The 25289-nt window shown below is 35.2% G+C and overlaps 1 protein-coding gene across 1 annotated transcript; it reads left to right on the plus strand.

Annotated features, from left to right (window-relative positions):
- Window positions 1–1106: 1106 nt before the first annotated feature.
- LOC120327586 (NUAK family SNF1-like kinase 1) lies at window positions 1107–24923 on the plus strand. Its single transcript, XM_039393911.2, has 7 exons — window positions 1107–1396; window positions 11143–11263; window positions 15091–15242; window positions 15656–15721; window positions 16221–16340; window positions 21516–21648; window positions 22176–24923. The coding sequence occupies exons 1-7, from the start codon at window positions 1196–1198 to the stop codon at window positions 23675–23677; spliced, it is 2295 nt and encodes a 764-aa protein (XP_039249845.2). The 5' UTR covers window positions 1107–1195; the 3' UTR covers window positions 23678–24923.
- The last annotated feature ends 366 nt before the right edge of the window (window positions 24924–25289 follow it).

A 25289-nucleotide genomic window follows, 5' to 3' on the forward strand; every position in this document is an offset into this window, starting at 1 on the left:
AAGTAAATCCACAAAGTATCAATTTACTTTAATCTTTTTGTTTGTGCCGCATCCTTTTCACTCGTGCATTCGAGCGAGTTCGTGGGATGGGAAGCGGAAAATTACATAAAAATGTACGCAATTCAACCCGAACCGCATTCGGGAGTTCATAATTCGCAATGCTTGTGATATAAGCGTAAGCAATGATAGCTTTTATGCCACATGTCTTATGGTATAATAATTATGAATACCACATATTACGCATTCATTATTAATGGAAATTATTATTTTTTTCATAAATGTGGTAACTGAAAGAACACAATATGCATTTTTAAACAGTAATTCGTCAAAGTTACCTAACTTTAGCTCGATGTCAGTATTTTGGTATATTTGTGAAATTATAAGCGGCATTCAGACCATTTGTATTTTTTCATATAGGCCTACTGATATAAAATGATGACTAACAGTAGTCAAACGCCTATTTGTTTCAAAAATAAGGGTAGTCTTGTTTTAATGTGTTACTATTATTAGAGTATATCTGTATACAATGACATGGTAATGGACATCTTTACCTTGACTGAGGTTGGGTTCGGGATAAATTCAATGTAGTGTTAAAACCTTTGTATACAAACTATTTTTAGAAATAAGAAGTCAGGAATAGAGTATGATATAGTTTTTCCTAAGCCATATCTGCAGGTGTTGTTGGTTAAATTGTTTGAATTCATTTAGCATGTGTAAGATTTCTTGAAATGTGATTTCACATTTTCAAAATTTGAGTGACTGTTATGTTGTCTAGTGGAATATACTACTACATTTGTGTATTCAGATAATAAATAAGATTTATCATGAATAGAATTCTTGCCAAGCTTGTAACTATGTTTGGAACTGTTCAGTGCTAGGAAAGTTCAGATTTTTACAATTATAGTTTTAAAACGAAGTATGATACTAGTTTTTTGAATTCATATTATATTTGTATATTGTACTGTTGTGAGATTCATGTACACATTCAACAAAATTGGCTTTGCGTATACCAGCTGATAAACCTGTAAACTGGTCAGTTTTATGGTCAGACTTGAATTAGACAGAATGGATTCAATTACTAAACTAAATCAGATAATATTGAGTGGATTTCTTTTCCGCACAGCTATAAACAATATAATTCATCTAGCTATCTTTGAATCTTCTCTTCAACTGTTTAATACATTACCTGACCCAAATGTTGGGTTCGTGTGAAACCTCTCAAGATAATGCTTCCGCTGAAGTAGAGTCTGATAAAACTTTACATATTTCATCTGTGGATCCATCTTTACATCACACTCGTTACAATGTAAGAAGCCGGTATGAATTTGTAAAAACTTTGGGTAAAGGAACTTATGGAAAAGTGAAGTTGGCAATAGAACGAGACACGGGAAGAAAGGTAAATTGCATAGTTATTTACTGTCATGAACTTTAGTCAATGCTCTATGCACTATATATTGAAATATTGATATAATTTTGATACTGGTATTGCTATCAATGATGATAACACACATTTGAATGATAATTTTTAATAGGACAAATAAGAAAAATATTAACATAACATTAACAATTGTTTGAAGCGAGATAATATTTTTAAGTGTATGGCGGATATCTCAAAGCTTTATTTAAAATATAATATAACCAACATTTTTTTTTATATGGGAAATTATGATTTAAATTAAAGTGAACTAACATTGGTAGGTTTATTAACATTACCAGAAATCAAAATTATGATTCAGGTTCTCAGAATATCAAGTTTTATATTGTAAAACCCATTGATGATATGCCTTGTGGCTTGTATTAAAGTGGAAAGAAAGGTTTATGTCCCGGAAGTTTATAGTTACAATTTAATTATGCACCGGCAGAACTCAGAATGGCTTAACTGATGTTATTTTGTTGATCTATTGAACTCCTTGAGGATTAAATCATAATCTGATCAGAAAGTTGTACAGACATCTGTGTCTGGTCTTATCCCACTTGTTTTTTTGCCTTGGGCAAGCTCATTTTTATTAAAGTTGATTTGTGAGTGATGACTAAATCGTAATTGTGTGAACAATAATTATATTTTAATTTCTATGTTTACTTTGGTGTAATTTAAACTCTGTGTGGAATATCATAGATAAGATCATAGAAATTTGTTCCCATATACCAAATATACTTCACTTGCCACTAGTGAAGATTCACTAACTCTTTTGTATCGAACTAGCTATCAATCAACAGGTTCATTTCAGAAAATATTTCCAAACTTATAGTTCTAAACCACGATCGGGTTCGCTCATAACGACATTCTAAGAATTTTTTCCCCAGGATCTCACAAATGTTTAAATACGCTCTGATTCATTAAATATATTATTGGGCTAGGATTGAATTCATATATAAATTACTGAATGTTCTGTATAAACTATCCAATGGAATTAATGTACGGTAACTTATATGCTTTATCATGGCATGGCCCATAGATTGGGAAAAGAAAATCAGATATATATTTACCGTAAGTATATTGTAAAATTATGTATTATGGGCAATATGTATTATTCTAATTTATTTCTCCAGTGTCATTGTGGTATTGGAGTCATGAAACCATAGAAATTAACGAATATATAAAATTATCTTACTCTTTTCATCAATGCGGGCAAGAGTATTTTGTAAACAGAATATGTTATTTTAATTAATTTCTCTTGTGTCATTGTGGTATTGCATTAGGTTGTAAATACTGCTTTTGTGGTCAGACAATGCGAAATTCGCTCAATGTCAAGCATGGACATTCTATTCAATGATATTACAATTATCACGGTTTTAGCAATGACTCTCATGGACTCATTCCCTAGATACTGTGACATTTACCATGCATAATAACAAGACCTCAATACTATCGATCTGCTATCATGCTGACATATACTGCATCTAAACTATTCCCTTGCCAGTTGAATGAAGTTAATGAATGTACCCTATTTGGTGTTTAGGAATTGGTTATGTTAAACACTGGTGGGGGTGTGGTCTCCATAAGCAAATGCATTGTGTACTTTGATATATCTTTTATTGCCTTTAGTTTTCAAAGTTTTGGGTTGGGAATGCCACCTAAGCTAATGATTGTCAAAGTACAATTTAATTATGTGTATATGTATCCATCCGCTGGTTGTTCATGCGACATAACACTCATAGGAATGGGAAATTTTTTTAATCAGAAATGTGGAAAATTTAGCTATTGTCAATTGTATTTATAAATACCTATCCCAATTCCCAAATTTCGCTTTTTTAGTATACTGGCGTGTATTTTAGTCGTCTCAAATTACTATAGGTTCCAACCAAGGTTTGCCTGTTTTTCTCTATGCTGATTGCTTTCTCACGAATAGTTTTAGTCCCCTTACAAATCTACATTTACATGATTTTAGTATAGGGTAAATCGCCCTTAGCTCACAAAAAATGGGTGTAAAGAATAGTTGCATAACATGTGGTCGTAAATCTTTTATGATGTCATAATTCCACCCAAACATATGTATTTCATGCAGTTATTGTTTACGATAAGAAATTAAAAATTCTTCCTGCTATGATAGTATCATATAAATTTCAAGTTAATCCAGTTGCTTACGAAATAATTTCTAAATCTTACTGTGTATAGTAAAGTATAGTGTGATTTTGAAATGTAACTTGAAAACGAAAATTTTTTTCTTATATTAGGGCATTTGAAATCAGAAACATGAGAAACTTGCTTCAAGTTCGCCTTGCTTTTGAATCTATCTTTTTATTGTATTTCGTTAGGTTTGTGGAGACGTTGTTCGTAGTGAAAGTTGGAATTACTGTATTAAACCTTGTAATGATATTGATTTTTGAAATTGAAGCCAAGTTCTCTCAGTAGTGTTTATTGGAAATTCTTGAAGCAATTGTTTATCCCACGCTCCAGTTAATTACAATTCTGTAGGGAAATCTTATATAAAAATATTATTTAGATATGTGATACAACAAAATTGTTTTGCCCCATGGATTTGAAACTATAGTTCATTCAGGTTCGATTTCTTTATGATATTATGTAATTTAACCTTGTAACCAACAGCATGTAATACTTTCTCTTTGATGTTTGTCATATGTCAAGTGTACATTGCTGTTTGTCACCTTGGTAATGTAGTTATTTTCCGTGTTTATGATGATCACAAGAAGTCGTTTTAACACATTTTATCCAAGGTCTTTGTTGTTAAATTAAGCACAACTTAAACAGAAAATTTGAATGGTCAAAGGTAGCAGATGATGATAATAATTTGATAACAATACACCCGGTTATTAGTACTGTTTGTTCAGTACTTAAACACCTTAAAATTGCGATGAACATCGGGAATAGTTCTATTTTTGGAGTAACTTCAGATCTCAAAACTAATTGCTATTATTGTCATCGTACAACAATACCACTCGTAAAATCAACCTAGTCGTTTTTCGTTCCTTTATTCACAGTCATTCATATTATTATTATTATGTGGTCGCGGTTGGCAACCATCGCACGCTGAAAAGCGAGACAAAAGTGTCTCTGTTACGTCACGTAACTCGGACGTGCTTGAACCCAACCCGACCTTACCGCGCTTCGTCGCCCCCGCCTAAAACGGATTCGTTTGAGATAAATAATGAATTAATAATATTCAAGGATATTCAATCGATCGATTTATTAAATGAATTTATTACGATTGACCCATACCGTGAAATACTTTGAAATTGAAGCATCTGAGAGTTGCTGCTTTTTCCCTCGCATAATACCTGACTAAAATAGATAGAAACATTCCACAAGAGTCACTGCAAGGACAAATTGGTATACCGGTAGTAGAAATCTGGTATTTGAATCAGTTGAAAAAAGGGGAAAAATTTTATCTGGAGTGGGATCTACTGAATCAACAAATTTATTACCCCTTATGTTTCTGTGTTCACAGCGATTACATGGATGCAGGGTACAAAATTGGGAAACACCATTCGATATTACGAACTTGTGCATTTCATTTATAAAGAATGTTTTAAAATCAATCATGATATTGGTTATCTAAATTTCATTATCGCGCAATTTGGTACGAACCAACCTTCGCGTATCTGAAAAGGAAAAATGCTTACGTGAATTAGTAATACATTACACTTCCATTATATTGTTTCTTTGTTTTCTCAAGCGTTTGTCGTGTTATGCATAGCACCCATTGTGCTTTTGACTTAGCATATGCATAGTCATCAATGTTTACAATAGATAGATAAGATATATATCACGCTTGCAATAAAAAAAAGTCCCGCGGCCGCAAATGTCATCCCGTGTATTTAATAATTTATTTCTTCCGCGTTACCTAAAATGAAATTAGTGTCGAAACATATTTAAATAGGGTGTGGGCCAAATATGTTTACCAACGAAACAAAAATCAATATTTTAGACTGTTGTGCACAGAAAGTGAGTTCGTTTTTTCGTAATGACGTTGGATTGAGTAGAAAATGGATGAAAAACAACAATTATTGTGCCTCGCGCGTTTTGTGTTTATTTTTAATTACAGTTGTTGTCATTCTGAACGCGGAAACACCGACCTAAAATGAATTGTGTCATGTCATGACCTACCGGTATATGATGAAAATATAGAAATATGGGACATTTGGAAAGCAAATGCTCTGTTTACATTGAATAAAGAATTCGAAATATTCTTAAATTAATTCTCCACCGACTAGTAGATGGTGACTGTGCCAACTTTGTCTCAGATATATCGGAAGTGAATCCTAATTGTGAAAGCTTTCAAGTCGAATTCACAAATTTTCACCTATGAAGAGAAATAATATTTTGGTTACTATAGTAATTTTACAAAGAAAAGGGGAAATTATTGGCCATCTTTTGCAAAAATTTCCAGGAAAAAAAAGATTTTGTGGTTTCTGTGGTCTTTTTACATATGAACAAGAAATAGCCTTTATTTCCATCTTTTGTTATGAAACGGCGATGTCCGTGGCGCCTAAAATACGTTATCAATTTTCATTAACCCATTGTTGGCCCTTAAATAATTAAAATGTAAATTTTTTTTTTGATGTTCCGTAAGATATGTATAGTGTCCAGTGTCCAGCAATGTTTCATATTCCCAGTCAAACACACAATTCACCATCAGCCTGTTTTTGTACCAGTTCATTCCATATACATACACCTGCTTTAAAGTGGTATTCAGTTTCATTTCTGTAATAACGCTATACCCCGAACAAAGCCATTCGGCGACTTACGAATTCCGCACGCCATTGTTGAGCGTATCTTTAAAATCAAAAAAGCCTTTTAAATGCGATTTTATTATTCGTTTGTTTTTTTGGCATAGGTGATTCGAGGATATCATAATTTCTACTTATGCTTCGGCGTGTATTGTCCTGGCTTCCCATAGCATTTAGGAAATTCCTTTTACAGCATGTTTTGTTAAATAACATTCATCTCCGGTGGTTCCGACAAATTACGTGCCAATGGCGCGCAGGCGGTATAGTCGAACACTACATGATCTTCCGTGAAAATCAGAAATAGACTCGACCAGTGACAAACACTTCTCGGATTCCTCTATAATCGATAATATAGACTCGATTTTTGCGTCAGGAATGTGGTGGCGGTTTTATTCGAAATACGTTTGCACTCATTTATCGATCGGCCTGTCCTTTTGACAAAAGTAATTTATTCCGCTGTGAACTTACTCGATATTGCTTTGATACGTTTTCAGCTGCCCAATAGCGCGTGATATGACGACTCTTTGAGTGTAATGGAATGGTAACGCGTGGGCGCTGAGTTTCCTATATGGTGATTGTTGTGAAACTTCGTTTTACTATTCATTTCAATATCACATATTTCAAATCCTATTATAAGAAGACAAAAAATTATGATACACTCACAATGCTATCGTGTTCTGATAACTTTTTATCCCCCAAAGTGACTTTGACCGCCCGAATTTGAAAACCACTTTTAAGTGCATTATTTTTGTAAATTATGTAGGTTGATGCTTATAGTACTTTACCCAAACTAGGAATAAAAAATCACTATTTTATCGACCTGTTATTTCCAAAATCCTATATTCACACCTAATTTTTATTGAATTGCGATATGAAACCAGTGCCTTGTATATTCATCATCACTTGGGTGTAATGCGTTTTTGCCACTTATACCCCTAATACCAATAACAAAATTATCACCTCTGTCGTCGGCAATACAGCTTCGATGTAGCGCCGACGTTTGATCGTCGTAGGCACAGTTCCGCATAAATGTCATTCACATATACCTATTATTGTTGTTTGAAATGTATCGCCACGAACCAATTTCCCATCGTAAAAGCGGTGATACTGTGTCATTATCACAGCACCTTCACTATCTATTACTCCCGCTTATTGCATTGTGTTCCATTTCTGAATATTTCACAGGTTGATTGTTAAATTAACAACTGTTGAATATGGAAAACTCTACTGCTGTTCTAAAATCTATTACAGGTCTATTTTAACGATTTGAATGGTTGTTATTGTGTCATTAGAACAACTGGGACAGCTGTTTACTGCTTGTTTTATTTCCTATTACCATAATATGTTTGTTAATCTTATTCTCATGTAAGTAAATTGGCCATTGGTGCTCTTAATTTGCATATAATGAGGGTTTTGATTGCGGTAGACCAACGTATTTGTCTCTTATTAGTGAATCGTTTTAATTCAAATATGTATATATCGAAAATAACATTAAACACATTCTATTATTAGTCTATTGTGGTGCATTCACTTTGAATATGATCGTGTGCACATTCCCCACTATTTTTCGACCTCAAACTTGAAAAACATTCCATTGAAGGCCGTCTCTAATGTACGTGACGTCAATGTCGCCCAGCAGTATCTACAATCTTTTATCTATCTGGTGACATGCCATCGCAACATTAAGACTCGCAATTATGTGTTTTGACGTCATCGCTGTTTTGAATATTAAAATTACGATGTTACCTGCATTGAGAAAACAGACCGTTGTACCTGGTAAATGCCAGAATCCTTAATCTATTGTCATTGACTTGTATTGACCCCGTTTTTCCAGTATACAATGCAAGTGCTCATTTTGACTTTTCTACTTTTAAAAAATCAGTTTCTCATTTCATATGAGTCACTGTCTGAGTCTTCGTACACTCGCGCAATACTGTATTTCGAGTTTTTTTTTTTTGCGTGGCCGTGTTTCATGAAGAAAACTACCATGTATAAAAATATCCAGGAATAGTGCATTGGATTAAGATTTACAGAAAAGAAAGCCTGTATTCGACTTTTAATTGTTCACAGGTTTGCCACTCGTACACTGACGAGTTCCAATAAATTACATTTTCTTCCTATAGTAATGCGTCGCAGACTTGTTACTCAGCACGGGTGATTTTTGCATTAGCTGTTGCGGCAATGCCGCATTTTTCACAGTTCACGCATTCGAGAGAAGTGAGACGGGTTCGTTTTCATCCCCCGTCGATCTCCTTCCTCAGGGCGTCTTAATAAGTTCATAAGTTTGTTCTCGAACTTGCGTTTCTGGAATTTCTTCGACAGACACGAGGTCAAATACTGGCACGCCAACCAGTAAAAAAATATTCTAGAATTTGTCTTTGCAGTTACTTACGACTACGAGGTACTATCCCCGTTATTCTCCCATCATTGATTTTCGATTATTTTTTTTTTATTCGATTTTTTTTATCTTTGCTTAGACAAAGATAAGTTGCTTTAGGTTAGGTTATTGTCCCAATTTCAAATTTATCCTGACCCAATTCTAATGAACAAATAGTCGAAGCAATAAAAATATAGCGCCAGTTTCGTTTAATCAAATTATCAATAATTTGCGGCGGAATCACGATATGTCATTTTCAATAACATGTCTTCGTCGTAACTTCTTTCAATACTAATTAGTAATTATATTTATATTCGTTTTTCTAAAAGCTATCCCTATGTACGGATTTAAATGCAGGAAATTACTAGTGTCAGTCATGAAATTTGTTAATTGAAAGTATGCCAATATTTGTCGAACGTACGATTTTTTATTTTGGCTAAATGAAACCAACTGGGTGCCAGATTTAATATCGTATGCTAGTAGGTTTAGGCCGCTCGAAATCAGAACAAGGAAATACCGCTGCAACACTATACAGTACACAATTATGCATACAGTGGAATTAAAAAGTAGAAACATAGTTATTAGGTAATCGTTTCCCCATATGACACCGACACAAAAAACTATTTTAATCGTTGTTAAAAATATACCAAAAATTTTAATGAATTGGCGTCAAATCGTTTTGAATGTGAAAGTAAATAGCCGGTAGTTAAATAGGAGTTTGTATCCTATTCATAAGGTCCTTTTATTAATTGGGACATGTTTTTGTGAAATAATTTGATTCCGCGTTTTGTTGTCTGCCTACGCGTCCATTTGTCCCAGAGTGAAAGCGCTCGCAATTTAATGATCATTTTCCAAATGTGGGATTACAACAAAATCACCCCTTGAGGTCGAATTATCTATTCCCCGTTCTTGGTCGATGTGTGTGCTGCTTTTAATGGTCTCTTTTGTTACATATGTAGGAAGGCATCATTGTTATTGTAGCTATTAATACATTGTATTCATAAGAGCTTGTTAGCGTATTGGGATAAGCGGGCTAATAAAAACCAAATTCCTCGGAAGAGCGAGCAATAACAGAATGTTGGTATTTCCGGACGAGACTAGAAAACGACCACTTGTGTCGAAAATCCGTCATTAACAGAAGAATAGTATTTCCCTTGAAAGAAGTCCATTAAAAGATTACAGATGTGCTTATAATTTTACAGTACATAATTGGTGGGAGTATGAGGTTCGTCAATATATCGTGAGACTTTTTCTGGTCGCACATGGATTCGGAAGAAGTCCACAGAACAGCTTGTCCACAATTGTTTTAGCTGGCTTTTTCATCTTGGAATAATTCGTAGCTTTGACAGTTCATTTTGTGACTTTCTATGTTGTAATCCAATTCACTTAGTAAATAATAGAATATTTTTTTTTCATAATCATTAGGCTATACGAAAATTAAGCACTTTTGCCTTTCTCCACCCTTACATTAATCACCATTTGTTTAATATTTTATGCCCTTTTGCCATTGAAAAGTGTCCGTTTCTCCTATTCGCGACCCCGTTTCGTAACAGTTTTCGTTGTACGTAAGGACGTAAACACCATATTAGGCTCGCCCAACCGTCTACCTCGTCGCGTTTATTATGCGTCTTGTAACCATTACCAGGTTGACGTAATCGCGCTGCTAAGGTAAACAACGTCCTCGGGTCAAACGGGTTCATAAACATGTGACGCATTTTGCTCTCAAACTTATTTATGCGTTTCCGAGATTCCAATTACTTAGGCGTCAAAACCTGTTTAGGCTAATTCAATTTAACCAAGTAGTTTTGCTGGAATATTTATTATCCTCTGAAATTTAGCTTTGCTACCGAACATTCAGTGTACACAAGAACGGTGATCGGAATTTACCTGCAACTCAGTTATGGGGGTTTCCTTTTCTCACACAGAAGCTTTCATTAGCTTTTATATACGATCATAAATTTGATGTCTACAATAAAGCCTTGATTTGAAATCTTGCATGTTCATTTCGGAGTTGTTTTGTTATTCATAGTACGTATAAATTATGTTATATTGATATCTCATTCACCAAAGTTCATAAATACAGCAGTTCCCATTCTGTAATGCAATCATTCAAATAGCAATTATTTATGATATAAATGGGAAGTATTGGGGAAGTGTCAGCACTCATGTTGCTTCATTTTATTACACTAAATTACAGCTGATTCAAGAAACGTGACGTACAAACCCGTTTCTTTATAGTTCGCATGATTTAGTGCGATTTCAGCTTAATTATGCTGTATTGATAACGAACCTGTGCACTTTTGAACCCATGGACATTTGCAGCCACAGATTTTAGTTCCGACGTATAGATTGCGCCGATGGATATTTGTACCAATGGACGTTAGATGAGAGCAACTACTAATTTACAACAACAATAAATATTGCCTTTTCTGGGTGATGACTTTTCAACGTTGTGTTAGTTTATCAATAAGTTTATAACACTGTTGGGTGTTGGTACTGAATTTAAACTAGAAAATTTTTATGTACCACTTTAACATCCTATTGTCCACTTCATTGAATTCAAATCTTTATTTCAGTTTGCTGTGAAATCGATTCGCAAGGATCGAATCAAAGGCAAGAAAGATATGAAACATATCAGAAGAGAAATGAAAATAATGTCTTCACTTCATCATCCAAATATCATTCAAATACACGAAGGTAATTTTAGAATATATCCTACTTATCATATAAAAAGGACTGTAACTACTTTAGAGCTGTGCTTCCAGTTTTACCTGATACTCCACTTTCAGTATAGATTATAGAAGAACGGATTTTTATTCCATTGTTTTCATTATGCTTGGCAAAAGGATGACTTCACTGGTAACCCAATTGGTTAATATAATATATTAAATATATGTCATCATCATTGCGATTTTTTGTTTTTGTTTTTTGATTAATATGATTTATAATCATAATTTCCATCTTTTTATGGGTTGAATTAGTCTGGGACTGGCATGTTTGTTTGATTGAAAGTTTCCGTATATGGTCTGTGTGTTGTAATAATTGAGAATTCCAAATGTGTTATCTTTTATTATTCAAACAGACACTCGCCGCCTTGACTAATATCATTAGGCAAGCCCATGTTTGTTTCCAGTTCCGACTGCAAAACGCACGACATTGCGTTCTGTTTTGATACTGTACTAATATTATTACGCTCTTGTTCCGTAATTGTGCGTTTGTAATCGATATTTGAGTGGTGTTTGGCTGCGATCGTTTTACTTGTTGCGTTAAACGAGGTCGTGGGCTACATGACGACAAACGGATAATTTTGAAGTGTCAAGTGTCCTTCGTCGTCACAAAAATATTTTTGTCGTTCCCAACTCGGCAATTTAACTGTCGCTAGCTCTCGACCTGTCATATTGCATCAGTATTATTATAGGACGTGTTCAGTTAGATTTTTCATATCGATATAACGAGATCAAAGCCGGCGTTTTTGGCGCGGTGAAATTGGGTTCGCTCTGATAAAACATCACAAACAAATGAAGTTTGTCACTTCTTGAATTTTGCATATGAATTTTTTATGGGGTGTATTGTCCGATTGGATGAAAAGTAAGCTTCTTTAAGACGGTCTTTGTTTTTCGATTGGTTTTTTCGTGTAACCTACTTTTTACACTTTCCTATTTTATATCAGGTACCAAGTATAGATATGGGTTCTTTTGTACAAAGCCCCCGCCGCCAATGGAAAAATGAGGTTTAAGTAAAACACCCCCGCCACTTTTTAAAATAAAAAATCAGCGATTGCATATTTATAATTAGGGTTAGGAATGATTTATAAATTTAAATTTTTAGCACAATCTGCATTCCGAACCTTAACCCTAACCGTATAATTACTATATTCGTATTTTGAGCGTCAGCGGTGGTTTTGTACAAAGTTTCCTAGGTTTGATTATGTATATGAGTTATATATATTTATTTATTATCTGCTTCGCGTAGCTTTCGTCTGTCGGATCAATGCACGCACCAATGACACAACATTTATCGCGCCACTCGTGACCTGAATGTGAGTTCAAAAGTAATGGCATGGCATTGCTCCGCTACTCAAGCGAAATTAACACGATGCAATACGATACTGATCTCTTAGATTCGTTCTATCGCCACTTGTATCTTTTAATGCGACAGGTTTTCAAACAGCGAAAAACCAATGTAATCTGGGCACAACACTGAAAACCGATTGTCTGAAAAGTTGACTCCTAGATCTTGTTTCCTTTATAAAGTGTAACAATGGACGGCGCCAAAATACGCCTTACTGAGTGAAATTAAATATCGGCTAATTCTGTTTTCAAAGCATTATTGGTAACTCATATTGGTCCCCCAATTCTACCATTTAATAATTACCCAAGTAAGTTGTATAAAATGTTATTTTATTGTTATCATTAGTATTGATTGTTATTATTTATTAGTATTGTAATATTTGCCTCAGCATCATTCCAAAGCTGTAATATTTTCGAAATATACATCCAAATACCCCCCAATACACATTTGACAATGTACTGCTAGTCTGCTACTTGTTATAACCCCAAAGCGGATTGTGTGGGTATTTGTTGATCCAAGCGAGAGTTTTTGCGTGGGCGAAATTCAAATTGCATTTAGGCGATTTACCGCCGAATACACAAACGGAAATGTGTCGCGTCGGTGAGCCACAGTGAATCATTAGGTTGACTACCTGCTGATCACGTGATTTTTGTCAATAAAGCAGGTTGATCCGTCGCCCATGCCTCGAGTCGCTTTCGCGAATTAAAATTGCTGATCTGAATAACCATAGCTACTCTTTGTTTTGGACTTGTGTTGTCTACTCAATATTATTAGTCAGCACATTGCGTTACCTTGTCTTGAACTTACCAACGATGTCACCGATACAATACACTTGCACTTGCATAGTTGCATTAATTTCCCAATACTCGAAATGTGGAATACACAATATAGTTGTGACACAACGTAATACACTATTGCTAGTATCTATTGGTAAGCATTAAAGACGTATTTTGAACTCTGTAAGGTACCCGTTTCTTTGACGATTTCATGATATGAGCTCGTATTTGTCATATGCTTTCAGAAAGTAGGGTTTCGATTATGGTAATGTTTTAATCCTGGAAGGGGTATTAATTTTTGCGTTCACCTATTCAATCTGTATTTCCGGTTTGGGGTAGTTATCGCACTAATTTTCGAGGTACATACCCTTGGTATTCTTACTTTACTAATGCAAGGATGGCGCAATATAAGTCAATCGCACGTGACGAGCCGAAATCTGTCTTGTGCGTGCGTGGCCAAAAATATGTCTGTATTTTTGAGAAATGTTCCGCTTTGCACGATGGAAAATCACGTATTTGAATTTATATCGGTCGATGGCCTTTATCCATTTGAATAATCGATACTTGATTCTAACAAGTGCATTGCGCAACAGTGATCAGGTGATTGTGAAATTTGAAAGTATGCTTTTCATTTTTGTATTTAAGAATAAAGACACGGGGAGACTTCCTAAATGATCTGATATTGATATATATTCATCAATTCACGAAACTAATCATAACAGGAAACGTATAGGCTTGCGACCGTTTATAAGTTCAGTGACAAAAATGACGCTTGTTATATCCATACGGTAAAATGTATATTATATTTAGCACGTAATGAGCATAAAATCAGTAATCTATGATATACCGGCTATAGTTTTGGGTTATTTTGTCGGAAAACTGTTTTCACCCAATAATTAAAGATTGCAAATTGTTTAAAATATTGTAGCTTTATTCTCCAGATATTCGTGGCCCATACCTAGAAAAGGTGAATATAATTCTACTAAATGATGCATGTATCAATTGTGTACAGGTCGTCTTTATATCACAACACGCTTGCAAGTTCCCAATGACGTCATTGTTGCTGTCATGTGTCGGGTGCATTGTTTCAGTATCATCGGAATCGCTCCCAATTTAGTCATACCCAATTGTTTATTGTTTACTTTTTCCGTTGTATACGGAATCCTTATGATCTTAATTGACAGGCAGGTAACACCCTATTCCCTCTGCTTCCCAGTCACCATGTAAGCATTTCCGCAGTTGATGTGAATGGAATTTATCGAACTCTTTTTCGCGTGAACTATCAATATAAACAACAGCGAAATGACCTTTCTGATAATGGGTTGGAATCTGCCGCACACGAGATTGTTGCTTACCAACATCATTAACTTCTACACCGGCTATTTTACCGCAAATATTACGGTAGCATTAACTTAGTGATACATCGTAAGTTCGTAACATGCATAAGTTGCCAACAATTTTCAAGTGCTCGTATGTCAATATTCGTATGATATATACGTAAAAACTACGTGTTATTGAACCAGCTGAAACCGGTTTTCTGTTTCGTGAATCAATTTTTAATTACTTTATAGCACAGTTCACGACCACACATCGTGACAACTTATTTCATTCGTAACAGTATTCGCGTTACGGAAAATGAATTCGTTTATCTAACCTCAACCTCAATTTATTTTGCAGTTTTTGAAAATCAAGATAAAATTGTTATCGTTATGGAATATGCGCCTGGGGGAGAACTGTATGATCACCTAGCAAATAAAATGATAACTTCGGAGGAGGAATCTCGAGTGTTTTTTAAACAAATAGTGTCTGCCGTTCAATATTGTCATAAGGTATTGTGTGCCATTATTACCCGTCGTTGTCCTGAACTAAATTAAATATTAACTAATTTTGGGGAACCTATATGTTTTGTCGGACTATGTCCATATTACCTTTATCCGTATAGGTGAGTTCATAATATTTTCCCCTTTTTGCCCACTTATTCTTAATAGAAAAACATGGTAACTTGTGCATATACTAGATTCAATACATATTCTTCCCAACTCCGTCAATTAGCTAAATCAATGTAGATCACTAGGAATATGTGTGCCAGGGGAGTGCACTTTCGTCGATGTTATTTGTGATATATGCTATATTATATATTTATGCCACAACAAGTTGCAATTGGTGGGATAGTCAACCGATTATTAGTATTCATAGATATTTTGGGGTGCACTACCTTATATATTTCTTGTTTGTTTTGTAGCTTGGTGTCGTCCACAGAGATCTGAAGCTTGAAAATATTCTTCTTGGGGAAAATTTCCAAATTAAGGTGAGTACAAACATAAAGTCGAAAATTCACTTCACAACTTAGTTTCATGAACATGTTTCCTCTTGTATATTTTGTTACATACCAATGTGTCATTTATATTGACTTACCTTTCACACTAATAAAAAGCTCTTAGCTGGCTTTCAAATTGCTTCTGTCGAATTTGAACAAGAAAATTCACGTGACGACAAAAATACACATACAGGCCCTGATAAGAAAAATTCTTGCAAACAGTGAAGCCCTTACCAAATAACAACTTGAGCAGCTGACGTAATGTTTAAGGTGATTCTGGGTGAAACGTAACTGGATAATAAAGAACCTTTTGCGATATTGTGATATCACTACATTTAGAACAACACATAGACTGTATCTCTGCTTTTAAACTTGATACTTATGTCACATTTCGGTCTTCATCTCATTCCCAATTCTAGACCAGCGATCACTTCCAATTTTAGGCGAGTGTTAGTGCATTTTGAGTATAGATAAATGTTTTTTACTACAGATTGCAGACTTCGGTTTAGCGAATATTTTTGAAAGCGGCCAACTTTTAGAAACGTTTTGTGGAAGTCCGCTCTACGCATCACCAGAAATTGTTAATGGAATTCCTTACGTTGGACCAGAGGTTTGTTTGTCTTTTATATTTCTATTATTTGTATGAAAAATGTGAAGTAGCTTTGTTTCTGACTTGATTTAGTCGGGTGCTGTTCTTTTGTACTGTCAATTTTATACGTTTTTATTTATTTTGCTCTGTCTTGGGCCAATTTCTGAACTATGTACACCAAAAAAGTTGAACTGGTCCAGACATTTTCGAAAAAACAACAGAACCAAACCCCGTTCTCAACACAACCAAGTGCTCTTACCTATAATGCTCTATTTGCCCAAGCTAATTTCGTGACACAATTACCACTTTGCTACATTCCTGGTAGGGCTAGGCACCCTTAGCTACATTTTTGTTCATGTTCAAGTGGTTCGCATGCTTTTGTGCTCAATTTTTCAATATTGGATCCTGTCGAGACGGCTAAATACGGAATACTGGCTGAAAATTTTGTAAATTCTATTGTGATGGTAGCATTTTTTGCCAAGTCAAGTCTGAAAAAGAATGCAATACGGTCGTGTATTTCAATTACTGTTGATCAGCATTCACAATGAATTATTGTGCTTTACCGTTATGTTTATGCTTTGCTGGTGGAAGGCTTTTTTTTGTATTGCTTTCAAATTTTCGTGTGGCAACATCAAAATATACCGTAAATCTGAAAATCAGCACGATTCCATATGATATGGACATATACTTGTACTCATGCGAACTAGATAACATATTCAAAATATTATAAGTTTCCATTAGCTTATTGATAATAATATTGCCTCTATTAACGTATATATTGAAATTGATATAAGTGATGTTTGTCAAATGGGTGGGGCGGATTATCAAAATCATAGGGCATGTCTGCAGATGTACTTACATAAGTATGTACTCATGTCCTTACCAGTTAACCAAATGTATAAATTTTCAAGCACTTGGAGATACAACGTTACGTTTATCAATAGTCAACATAGGCTAAAAAACTCTTTTCATGATGATAGTTGATTTATTGTGCAGTTGGACCAACTAAATTTAAATATGGTCATAAGTTTGACAGTAATCACGACATTGTTTCAGTGTGATCAATACTAAATAGAAAATTTGTATTCTTTTTAGAATTTCTAGCTTGTCACACACATAAGTTCAGTCCAAATCGAAATAACTACCTTATGAACGAAATATATCTATATCTGAAATTTTTTCGGGGGGATTCGCTATTACTAGCTTCTCAAAAGTCGGTCTGCTTGACTTTGGCAACCATTTCAATTTTTGTTTCGTTCCTGGCCTTTGCTGCAACCTGTTAGCGAGTTTGTTCACATTCGAATTAATGCTTGTGTATTCGATTTAATCAAATTTTCACGAAAAAAGTTGATTATTTGAATATCGATTTTAACCCAATATTAGTCTGTAACCAAAATAAAATAGGATCAATAGAATTTCAATCAATATTTACCAAATCAATATCACCTAATTTTCAACCCTTCTCAACATATATTTTCCGGTAAACGCTGTGTGTTTTTAAAGATACAAAAAAACAAATTATACAAAGTTGGATCTGAAGCTGAAAGCCACGGTTACGCAATAGACGTTTGGAACTATCCGTCAATATTTTACATATCATTTTGCCTTTGCGTTTCGGATTTTCAATCAATTTGCTAGCATGAGAGTACTCAATCCAAAAAAAAATCATATCGCATTTAAACATTACAAAAAACTAGAAAAATTGTGTCACATAACTGAAATACCATATGTACGGTTAATAGATTGCAAAAAAAAAATAATTTATGTGCCTAAAGCCCTAATTGTATCTAGGTTTTCACATTTGAATAGGTTACCTATCTATATTTAAAGATGGTTTTAAGTTGTGTAGTTGTGTAATAACATATGACTTTTGGCATCCCAGACCTTGCATTCGCACGCTATTTTGCTGTTGAACGTAGCTGGAAATTCGAATTCGTCATTTCTCCCTATGGGCTAGCATGTACATTGAATACAGTTAATTAGTGTACCTATTTCCAAGGATTCGATACTATAACAGTTGACATAGCGTAGTTTCTATTTATTCGTATCTGAAATAAACAAGTCTAGACTTTACACCTAAGTTCCTGCATAACTCGAATGCCTTCTACGTGGGTGACTGATAAAGTGATAATGCTTATATACATTTTTGTTTGGCCACGTATTTTCGCTCTATTAGAAAGAGGCAATCAGTTAAAATTCCATACGGGAATCCGTATCAATATTTTATATCTGAATAGTATATGGTGAAGGGTAGTACATGTACATGTACGAGGTACATGTACCTCGCTCCAAACGACACCCACCAAAGTATACATTACGTCATGCATCATCACTGTTATTTAAGACAATGTTATGTATGCTCAGCCTAAAAGTTTTATTGGGGTCGCCGTCGCGACGATCGAAATTTAAGAGTATTAAATCATACCAGATATTTTGACATCGTTGTAATGGTAATATATTGAGGTTTCATCGGTTGCGTGCCATTTGCTACGAGGTTCAAGCAGTTTCTTTTCGGTTAGGAACTTAGTATGAAGATGTAACTGATATTATATTATAAAGAAATGCCTTTGGATTTTGGTAAATTTAGGTATTTTCCGTATGTTAGTATTTTTTAATATTTCCATGATTTGTATATCTTTCTAATGCATGTACTCGTTTATTCTAAATAAATGATCTCGTGTTTAGAATCAAATTTGGTTCAGCTCTCAGCTCTCATTTTGTCAAACACGTTCTGCGTGTGGACGTACGTCAACGAAAATTGGAAAAAATTCCTAATTTGTTAAGTCCTTACAACATATACCATATTTAGACTTCCTTTGATTAGAGTCTGCAATACGTCCTATAAATAAATTCATACCGTGCCATGACGGATGTGCTTCTTATCCGCGTGTTTATTGCGGAAATTTCAATCTGTGCTGCATAATGATACATATTTTTATATGGGCAACTTCATAATTACCGTATGCATGGACACAAATTCAAAATTGGAAATATTTTTAATTCAGCTGTATTTTCATCATGTAATGATTTATTAGTTTCAAGTAACGATTCCTCGGATATCTTTGTCGAGTGATTGATGACAACGTTATATCACGAATAGCGCGCCAGGGCCACATTTGGTATTTTTGCCATTTTACTACCTCTTTGATAAATGTTCAAAAAAATTTTTTTTCTAATTGCACAAGAAAATTTATCAACTATATAATTTGTTGGTCCCTGCATCGACTAAATCGAATAAAAAACTCAAATACACATTGATTAAAATAAAATAAACCTGGTTAAGATATATTAATAACTAAATTCATAACCAAATTGAAATTGTAACGAAATTTCATCAATAAATCTGAATAATAAAAGTTCAAAATTCGTCCATGAATGCTATTGAAACATAAAAGATTACCGGTATATAGAAAATGATAAAATATATTTGAAATTGTGTTATGCTTCGAAATTGAAGAAGTGCGCAGTTTCACTTTCTGTTGCCACAGTTCATCAGTTGTTGGCCATGAGATTAGCTTTTATTGTAATTGAATCAGGCTTGCTGGTGCTCTGTGTAATCGTCATTCAGTCGCATATAACTGCTCATAGTAGAGTGTATAGGTTTTTCTCACTACCTAACTACTGAGTTCGCTCCATTTGGTAGCTACGTCATTGTCACGCCCCTATCGCATGTTTTTTGGGTATAAGGTCATTGCCCCATGTTTTAGGAGTGTCCTAACCATGACAATAATCATATTACTTTTCATGTTTTTATGAGTATATAGGTGTGTCTGTAAGAACATTCTGGAGTTTTTTGGCCGTCGGATTTTGAAGTCGTGTGTAAAATTAATTGACGATAAACTTCAGTAACATATACGTTGTAATTAAAATCAACGTTTATTTCTTTTCTCTGTACTTTGCCCGCCTTCCTAGTTTGGGTGGGACATATTGTTTGGAAAACGCTAGGGAGGTCTATCCAGTAAAAATCTTTTGTCATTTTTTCGCTTTGTATTTGTGAAAGGATCGCTCATTGATTTGTGTGACGGTGCAAGCTGCATTTAGTAAACACCCCCCCTCAGTGTATCTTACCTCGTCAAACTGCCCAAAATAGGTCTATTTTACCAGGTGTATTTATCCTATAGTTTTTGCACATTAAATATTCTCACCAAAAATATCTTACTAAAATTATTTACAGTTTTATGTACATTATGTGTTTGACTACATACTGTAAGGCAGATAATTAATATGAATTAGATTTGTCGTTCATGACGTAATATTTCACGGGTTCTCAAATTGCATTGGCGATGTCATGATAAATGTTTCTTTTCATAACGTTTGAGAGAGCCACGTCACGATATCTTGTTAAAGGGTTGTACTTGATCACGGGTTCACATAGGAAACTAATCGAAATTGCAGGTGAACTAAAATGCGGTCAAATTAGCGAAACGCTTTACTACATAATTCATCGTCCGCTTTGAGCATCAATTATTAAACACCCTTGTTTTGAAGACTTTAACCAATATGTTGTGCAGAATCAGACTTCTATGCAATTCGGTGCACTTTGTGTTGTCAGTGATATTTCCGAACGCGTCGTAACGTCAGTGATTGTCACGTCAGCCGCTTCTGCTAGTTGTTACCTTACTTTACTATTTATGACGTAAACGTCACCTCGATATGTCACAATATAGCACAAGTTAATTGCTTGACGCTTACAACGTTTATTGGTTATGTAACGTAACATTTTAGCGGGGTAACAAACATAATTGCCGATGTAGGCTAGGTCAGCTTATATAGCACAAATACACCTAACCACATAGAAATTCAAGTTATGTTTGAGCACATTTTCCCACCTTATACTCGGGACAATCATTCCATTGAACTCGACTAGAATACATTAGTATGTACTCCCGTAGAGTATGTACCAGATTGGGGTTGGGCCATAATTTTATTCCGATTTTCCATATTTTATTAGTTATATTACGAGTTCTGACACTGTCTGTGTTAACCAAGTAAATATACCCCCTGCCCATAGGTTCTACTCCCTTTACACAACTTGATGTAAAGAAGACGAACATAATTAGTTACCTCCATTTTGGTACACACACTTCTGGAGCGCCCATTAGTACTTAGTTTCACAATCGGGCACATTTTTTGTGCGTTTTCTAACCGCTCTATGCTGGTGCGGACATTATGAGTAAACATTACATTTAATTGCAGGTCGACAGTTGGTCTATGGGAGTTCTATTGTACGCACTCGTATACGGCATGATGCCCTTTGATGGGAGCGATTATAAAACGCTGACTCGACAAATATCGCATGGCAAATATTCAAGACAAACAAAGTACCCAGGTTAGTAATTTTCCATTGTTTAGGTTGGTATTCTTCCATCGCTAGGGTCTGATACAAGACGAGAATATAATTTTATTGTTCAAAATGTTGTTTTGGGTATTCTTTGGGTTACGTATTATTTTCAATTATTTGGCGAAGTTTTAAGCTGTGCATAAAAAAAGAATGTGATATAGTGCTATCATGCATTCGGTATGTAAATAGCAGGTAAGCTGTGACACTCCTTAAATTAGGTGAATATTTTCTATATTTATATCGGATATAGAACACAGATAGCGACCTTTCGTTCAGTTACCAGTCCAGGTCACATGTTCGTTTGGAGTTCAGACGCATGTCATTTTAGCGACAACTCTTTATTAGCAACCCATTTTTGTTAGTTGCTGGTCAAATGAGAGATAGATTGTCCGTTTGGACAAAGGAAATATCGGCTAAATGGGAGTATTTACTATTGACCACCAAACAATCATAAACTATTTATTCCTACAATTGACCAGGCCACGTTTCAATTACATGTATGTCTTTATTTTTAGATGCTGCGGATCTCATCGGCAGAATGTTAGTTGTCGACTCTTCATCTCGAGCTAACATCGATGAGATTGCAAATCACCATTGGTTGAAACAATCGCCGCCTCCTCGTACTGCGGTATCGCCAGTAATGGTACATCAAATTTTAGACAACAATGCAAATCACATAGACCCTCATAAACAGCTTTATCCATTAGGAGTGCCTTTGCCGCCTAGTTTTTCCCCAACCATAGCCAATTATGCTGCTGTGGCTGTGACACCCAGTCCACCCCCCAAATCACCAATACAACAAATTGGTACAACTGTATTGACCCCTTGTGCTATGGAGAACTGTGCGCACTCAAACTGCCCAATGGCTTTTACGCAACCTAAAGGAATATTGAAGCGAATAAACGGACACACTAATTCTGTAGTTCAGCCTATTGCCGGGAATAATACTTTGGCGCCTCTCCAACCAACATGGAGTCCTCAGTATGCAAACCCTGTGCAACAAACTCATCCTAACGGCGTAGCCGCATTTAATAAAGACGTAGCTTGCGGTTTGCAAGCAAAAGATAGTTTAAAATTGAAAGCAAAGCCGCTTGGAGCCTCAGGAAAAAGAAGAGTTTTACGATCCAAACGAGATCGCGAAAGTGGTTATTATTCATCACCGGAAAGAACGCCCGTGGAAACTCAATCTGTGCAAGTATCTGCGCCCGTTTTTACCTTTGCTCAACCCGTTATCAAGCCTCAGTTAACCACAAATATTTCCCAAGATTGTTTTAAAACGAGACAACATCCTCAACAACCTGACAACTTCGTAACAAATCAATTTTGTGGACTGCCTTATGGATATGTGATGCCGGTGACAAACGTTAATCAAACTATGCCAATTATAGAAGGACAGACCATGTCGTACTATCCACATGTTCCAATCACGTTGAACGGTACAGTAGAACAAGGAATACATGCGAACGTACTGCCATATACGATTACCACATTAAACGACGAGTCGCAAACTCGCGGGAAAAGGCCAATCAGCACTTACAGTGATTCAAGCATTCTTTCATCTGACTCTTTTGAACTTTGCACTTTTGAATCACCACTGTCAACTGCGCCCGGCGTTTTACCCACTGGTGCCTACACCACAGCAGACGCTGCTATGGTAAATTTAGTGCACCCAACGGCTGCATATAGGACGGAAGTAACGCGTCCATCCTCACTGCCTATGTCGATTCCTCATTCAGATGGCGGAGGGCGCTGTTCGCCGATTCCGTCCGGCGCTCTAACGCCCACTAGTGCAAAACTGAACCACGATTTGAGACAAATTTTGGCGCCAAATCGTCCAAGGCGTCGCCATACGAAATCAAACGAAGAGCCGGTACAACATAACTCCTATACCGCGAATATGGGTGACGAGCAAGCCCAGTTGGAAGAAATGATGAGACAACTTAGCTTGGATTTGGAACGAGCCTGCAAAAAAGGAATTGATATGAAAGTGTCATTAACTGCAAGCGCAGAAGTTTAACTTTTTACTAGCCAGTTGGTACAAACACTGAATTGTTCTATAGTTCCGCAATACTGCTGATTATCAGTGACAGAATAATCAAATAATTAGTAATTAATCCACAAAAATATTATCAAAACCTAATGCCATCAAAGCTATACTGAACGTGAGCAAATATGGACTACGTCTCTGAATTGAGAATTAAACTATCGCATTTTATGCTCTATCCTTAGTGTGATTTACTTGAGTCGAGTAGGTACTTCTCTAGTTTCTGAATTTAAAATTGGTTGAAATATTCGTTTTAATGCCAAATTTCACCAATAGTTATGCGAATGCCGCAGCTTTTTTACCTTTTGTGTATAACTCGCTATTTGATGAAATCGAAAACTTAATTTCTTGTTGGTAATTTTATTATCCGCATAATATTTCTGACTTTTTTGATACCTTAATTAATTAAACCTTTGCTATCACTGACGCTAATTTTTCTCTCTCTATTTTCCACTGTGCACAGCGTACGTCGTATTTTTTCGTTTTCTTTTCTGCATTGGTGTTCACACGATTACAAAGTGTTTTTTTTTCTTTCAAAATTCTGTGTGGTTTTTCAATATTTGGTAAATTGTTCCTTCAGATGTCGTAATTCGATGGTATGGACTCTAAAGAATGAGCCATAGCATCGATTTCATCGCCTTAATCTTAAGCATTAGGCTAGAAGAAATTGTGATTAGGGTGTATATTAATTAGTTGCATATAGATATACTTTCGGTTATTGCTTCAAACGTTTTACATGGATAAGCAAACATAATTTCAGTGCCATTTCTCGTGTATAATTCTGTTTTCCTTCTCTTTTGGTATACATAATTCAGATTCTAGCATTATTTGATCTTCAAATGTGCATATTTGCACTCAGGTATGTCGCTGTAGCTGACATTGTAGTCAAACAAAATAGCCGCAGTTCGAAAATCTGATTTTTTCTCGCCTGTTTTTCTCATTGTTTAAAGTGTTGCATTAAATTTTACTGTAGTCTCAGACGTGGTCGGTTCAACTAACTGAATAAATTTTCCTGATCTTTAATTTGTCTTGATCATTTTTCCTCCTTTTTCGTATTTCTTTCTATTACTTGAACAAATTCTATCGTTAATTTTCAAATTCTACGGTGACTTTTTTATTTTTCCCTTTGCTAAAATGATTAATCGTTGCCGTGCGATTTGTTGATGCCTTTGCAAAGCTTGGCAGGTTTGTTACTGCAAATAAAATTTGCAAAACGATATATGTTGTTGTTTGTCTTGTGAGGGAGAAAGATAGGGCGCCTACGATTCTTATCTGATGTAATGATCAACGTAGTCAGTCCACTTGCAGATATCTTAAGCAACTATTTGCCTAGTATATTTACGCTAGAAGAAGCCCTAACAATCTGCGCCTCAGCAATCTAAAATTAGAAAGGCATGGTTAAATGATAGTTTATTTGGATCACTGATTGATGTCGATTAAATATATAGAATTTGAAATAGGAATGGATGAACAAACCAAAGTTCGAAACGATAAAACTAGAATATTTCTTTCGTGCAACTCATAGGGATGAGAGGTTGATAGAAGAGGACTTGTGAAACTTTGCGTTCCTTGCCAAAAAGCTCCA

Source organism: Styela clava, chromosome 7, assembly GCF_964204865.1.
Source record: "Styela clava chromosome 7, kaStyClav1.hap1.2, whole genome shotgun sequence".
Classification (NCBI taxonomy): domain Eukaryota; kingdom Metazoa; phylum Chordata; class Ascidiacea; order Stolidobranchia; family Styelidae; genus Styela; species Styela clava.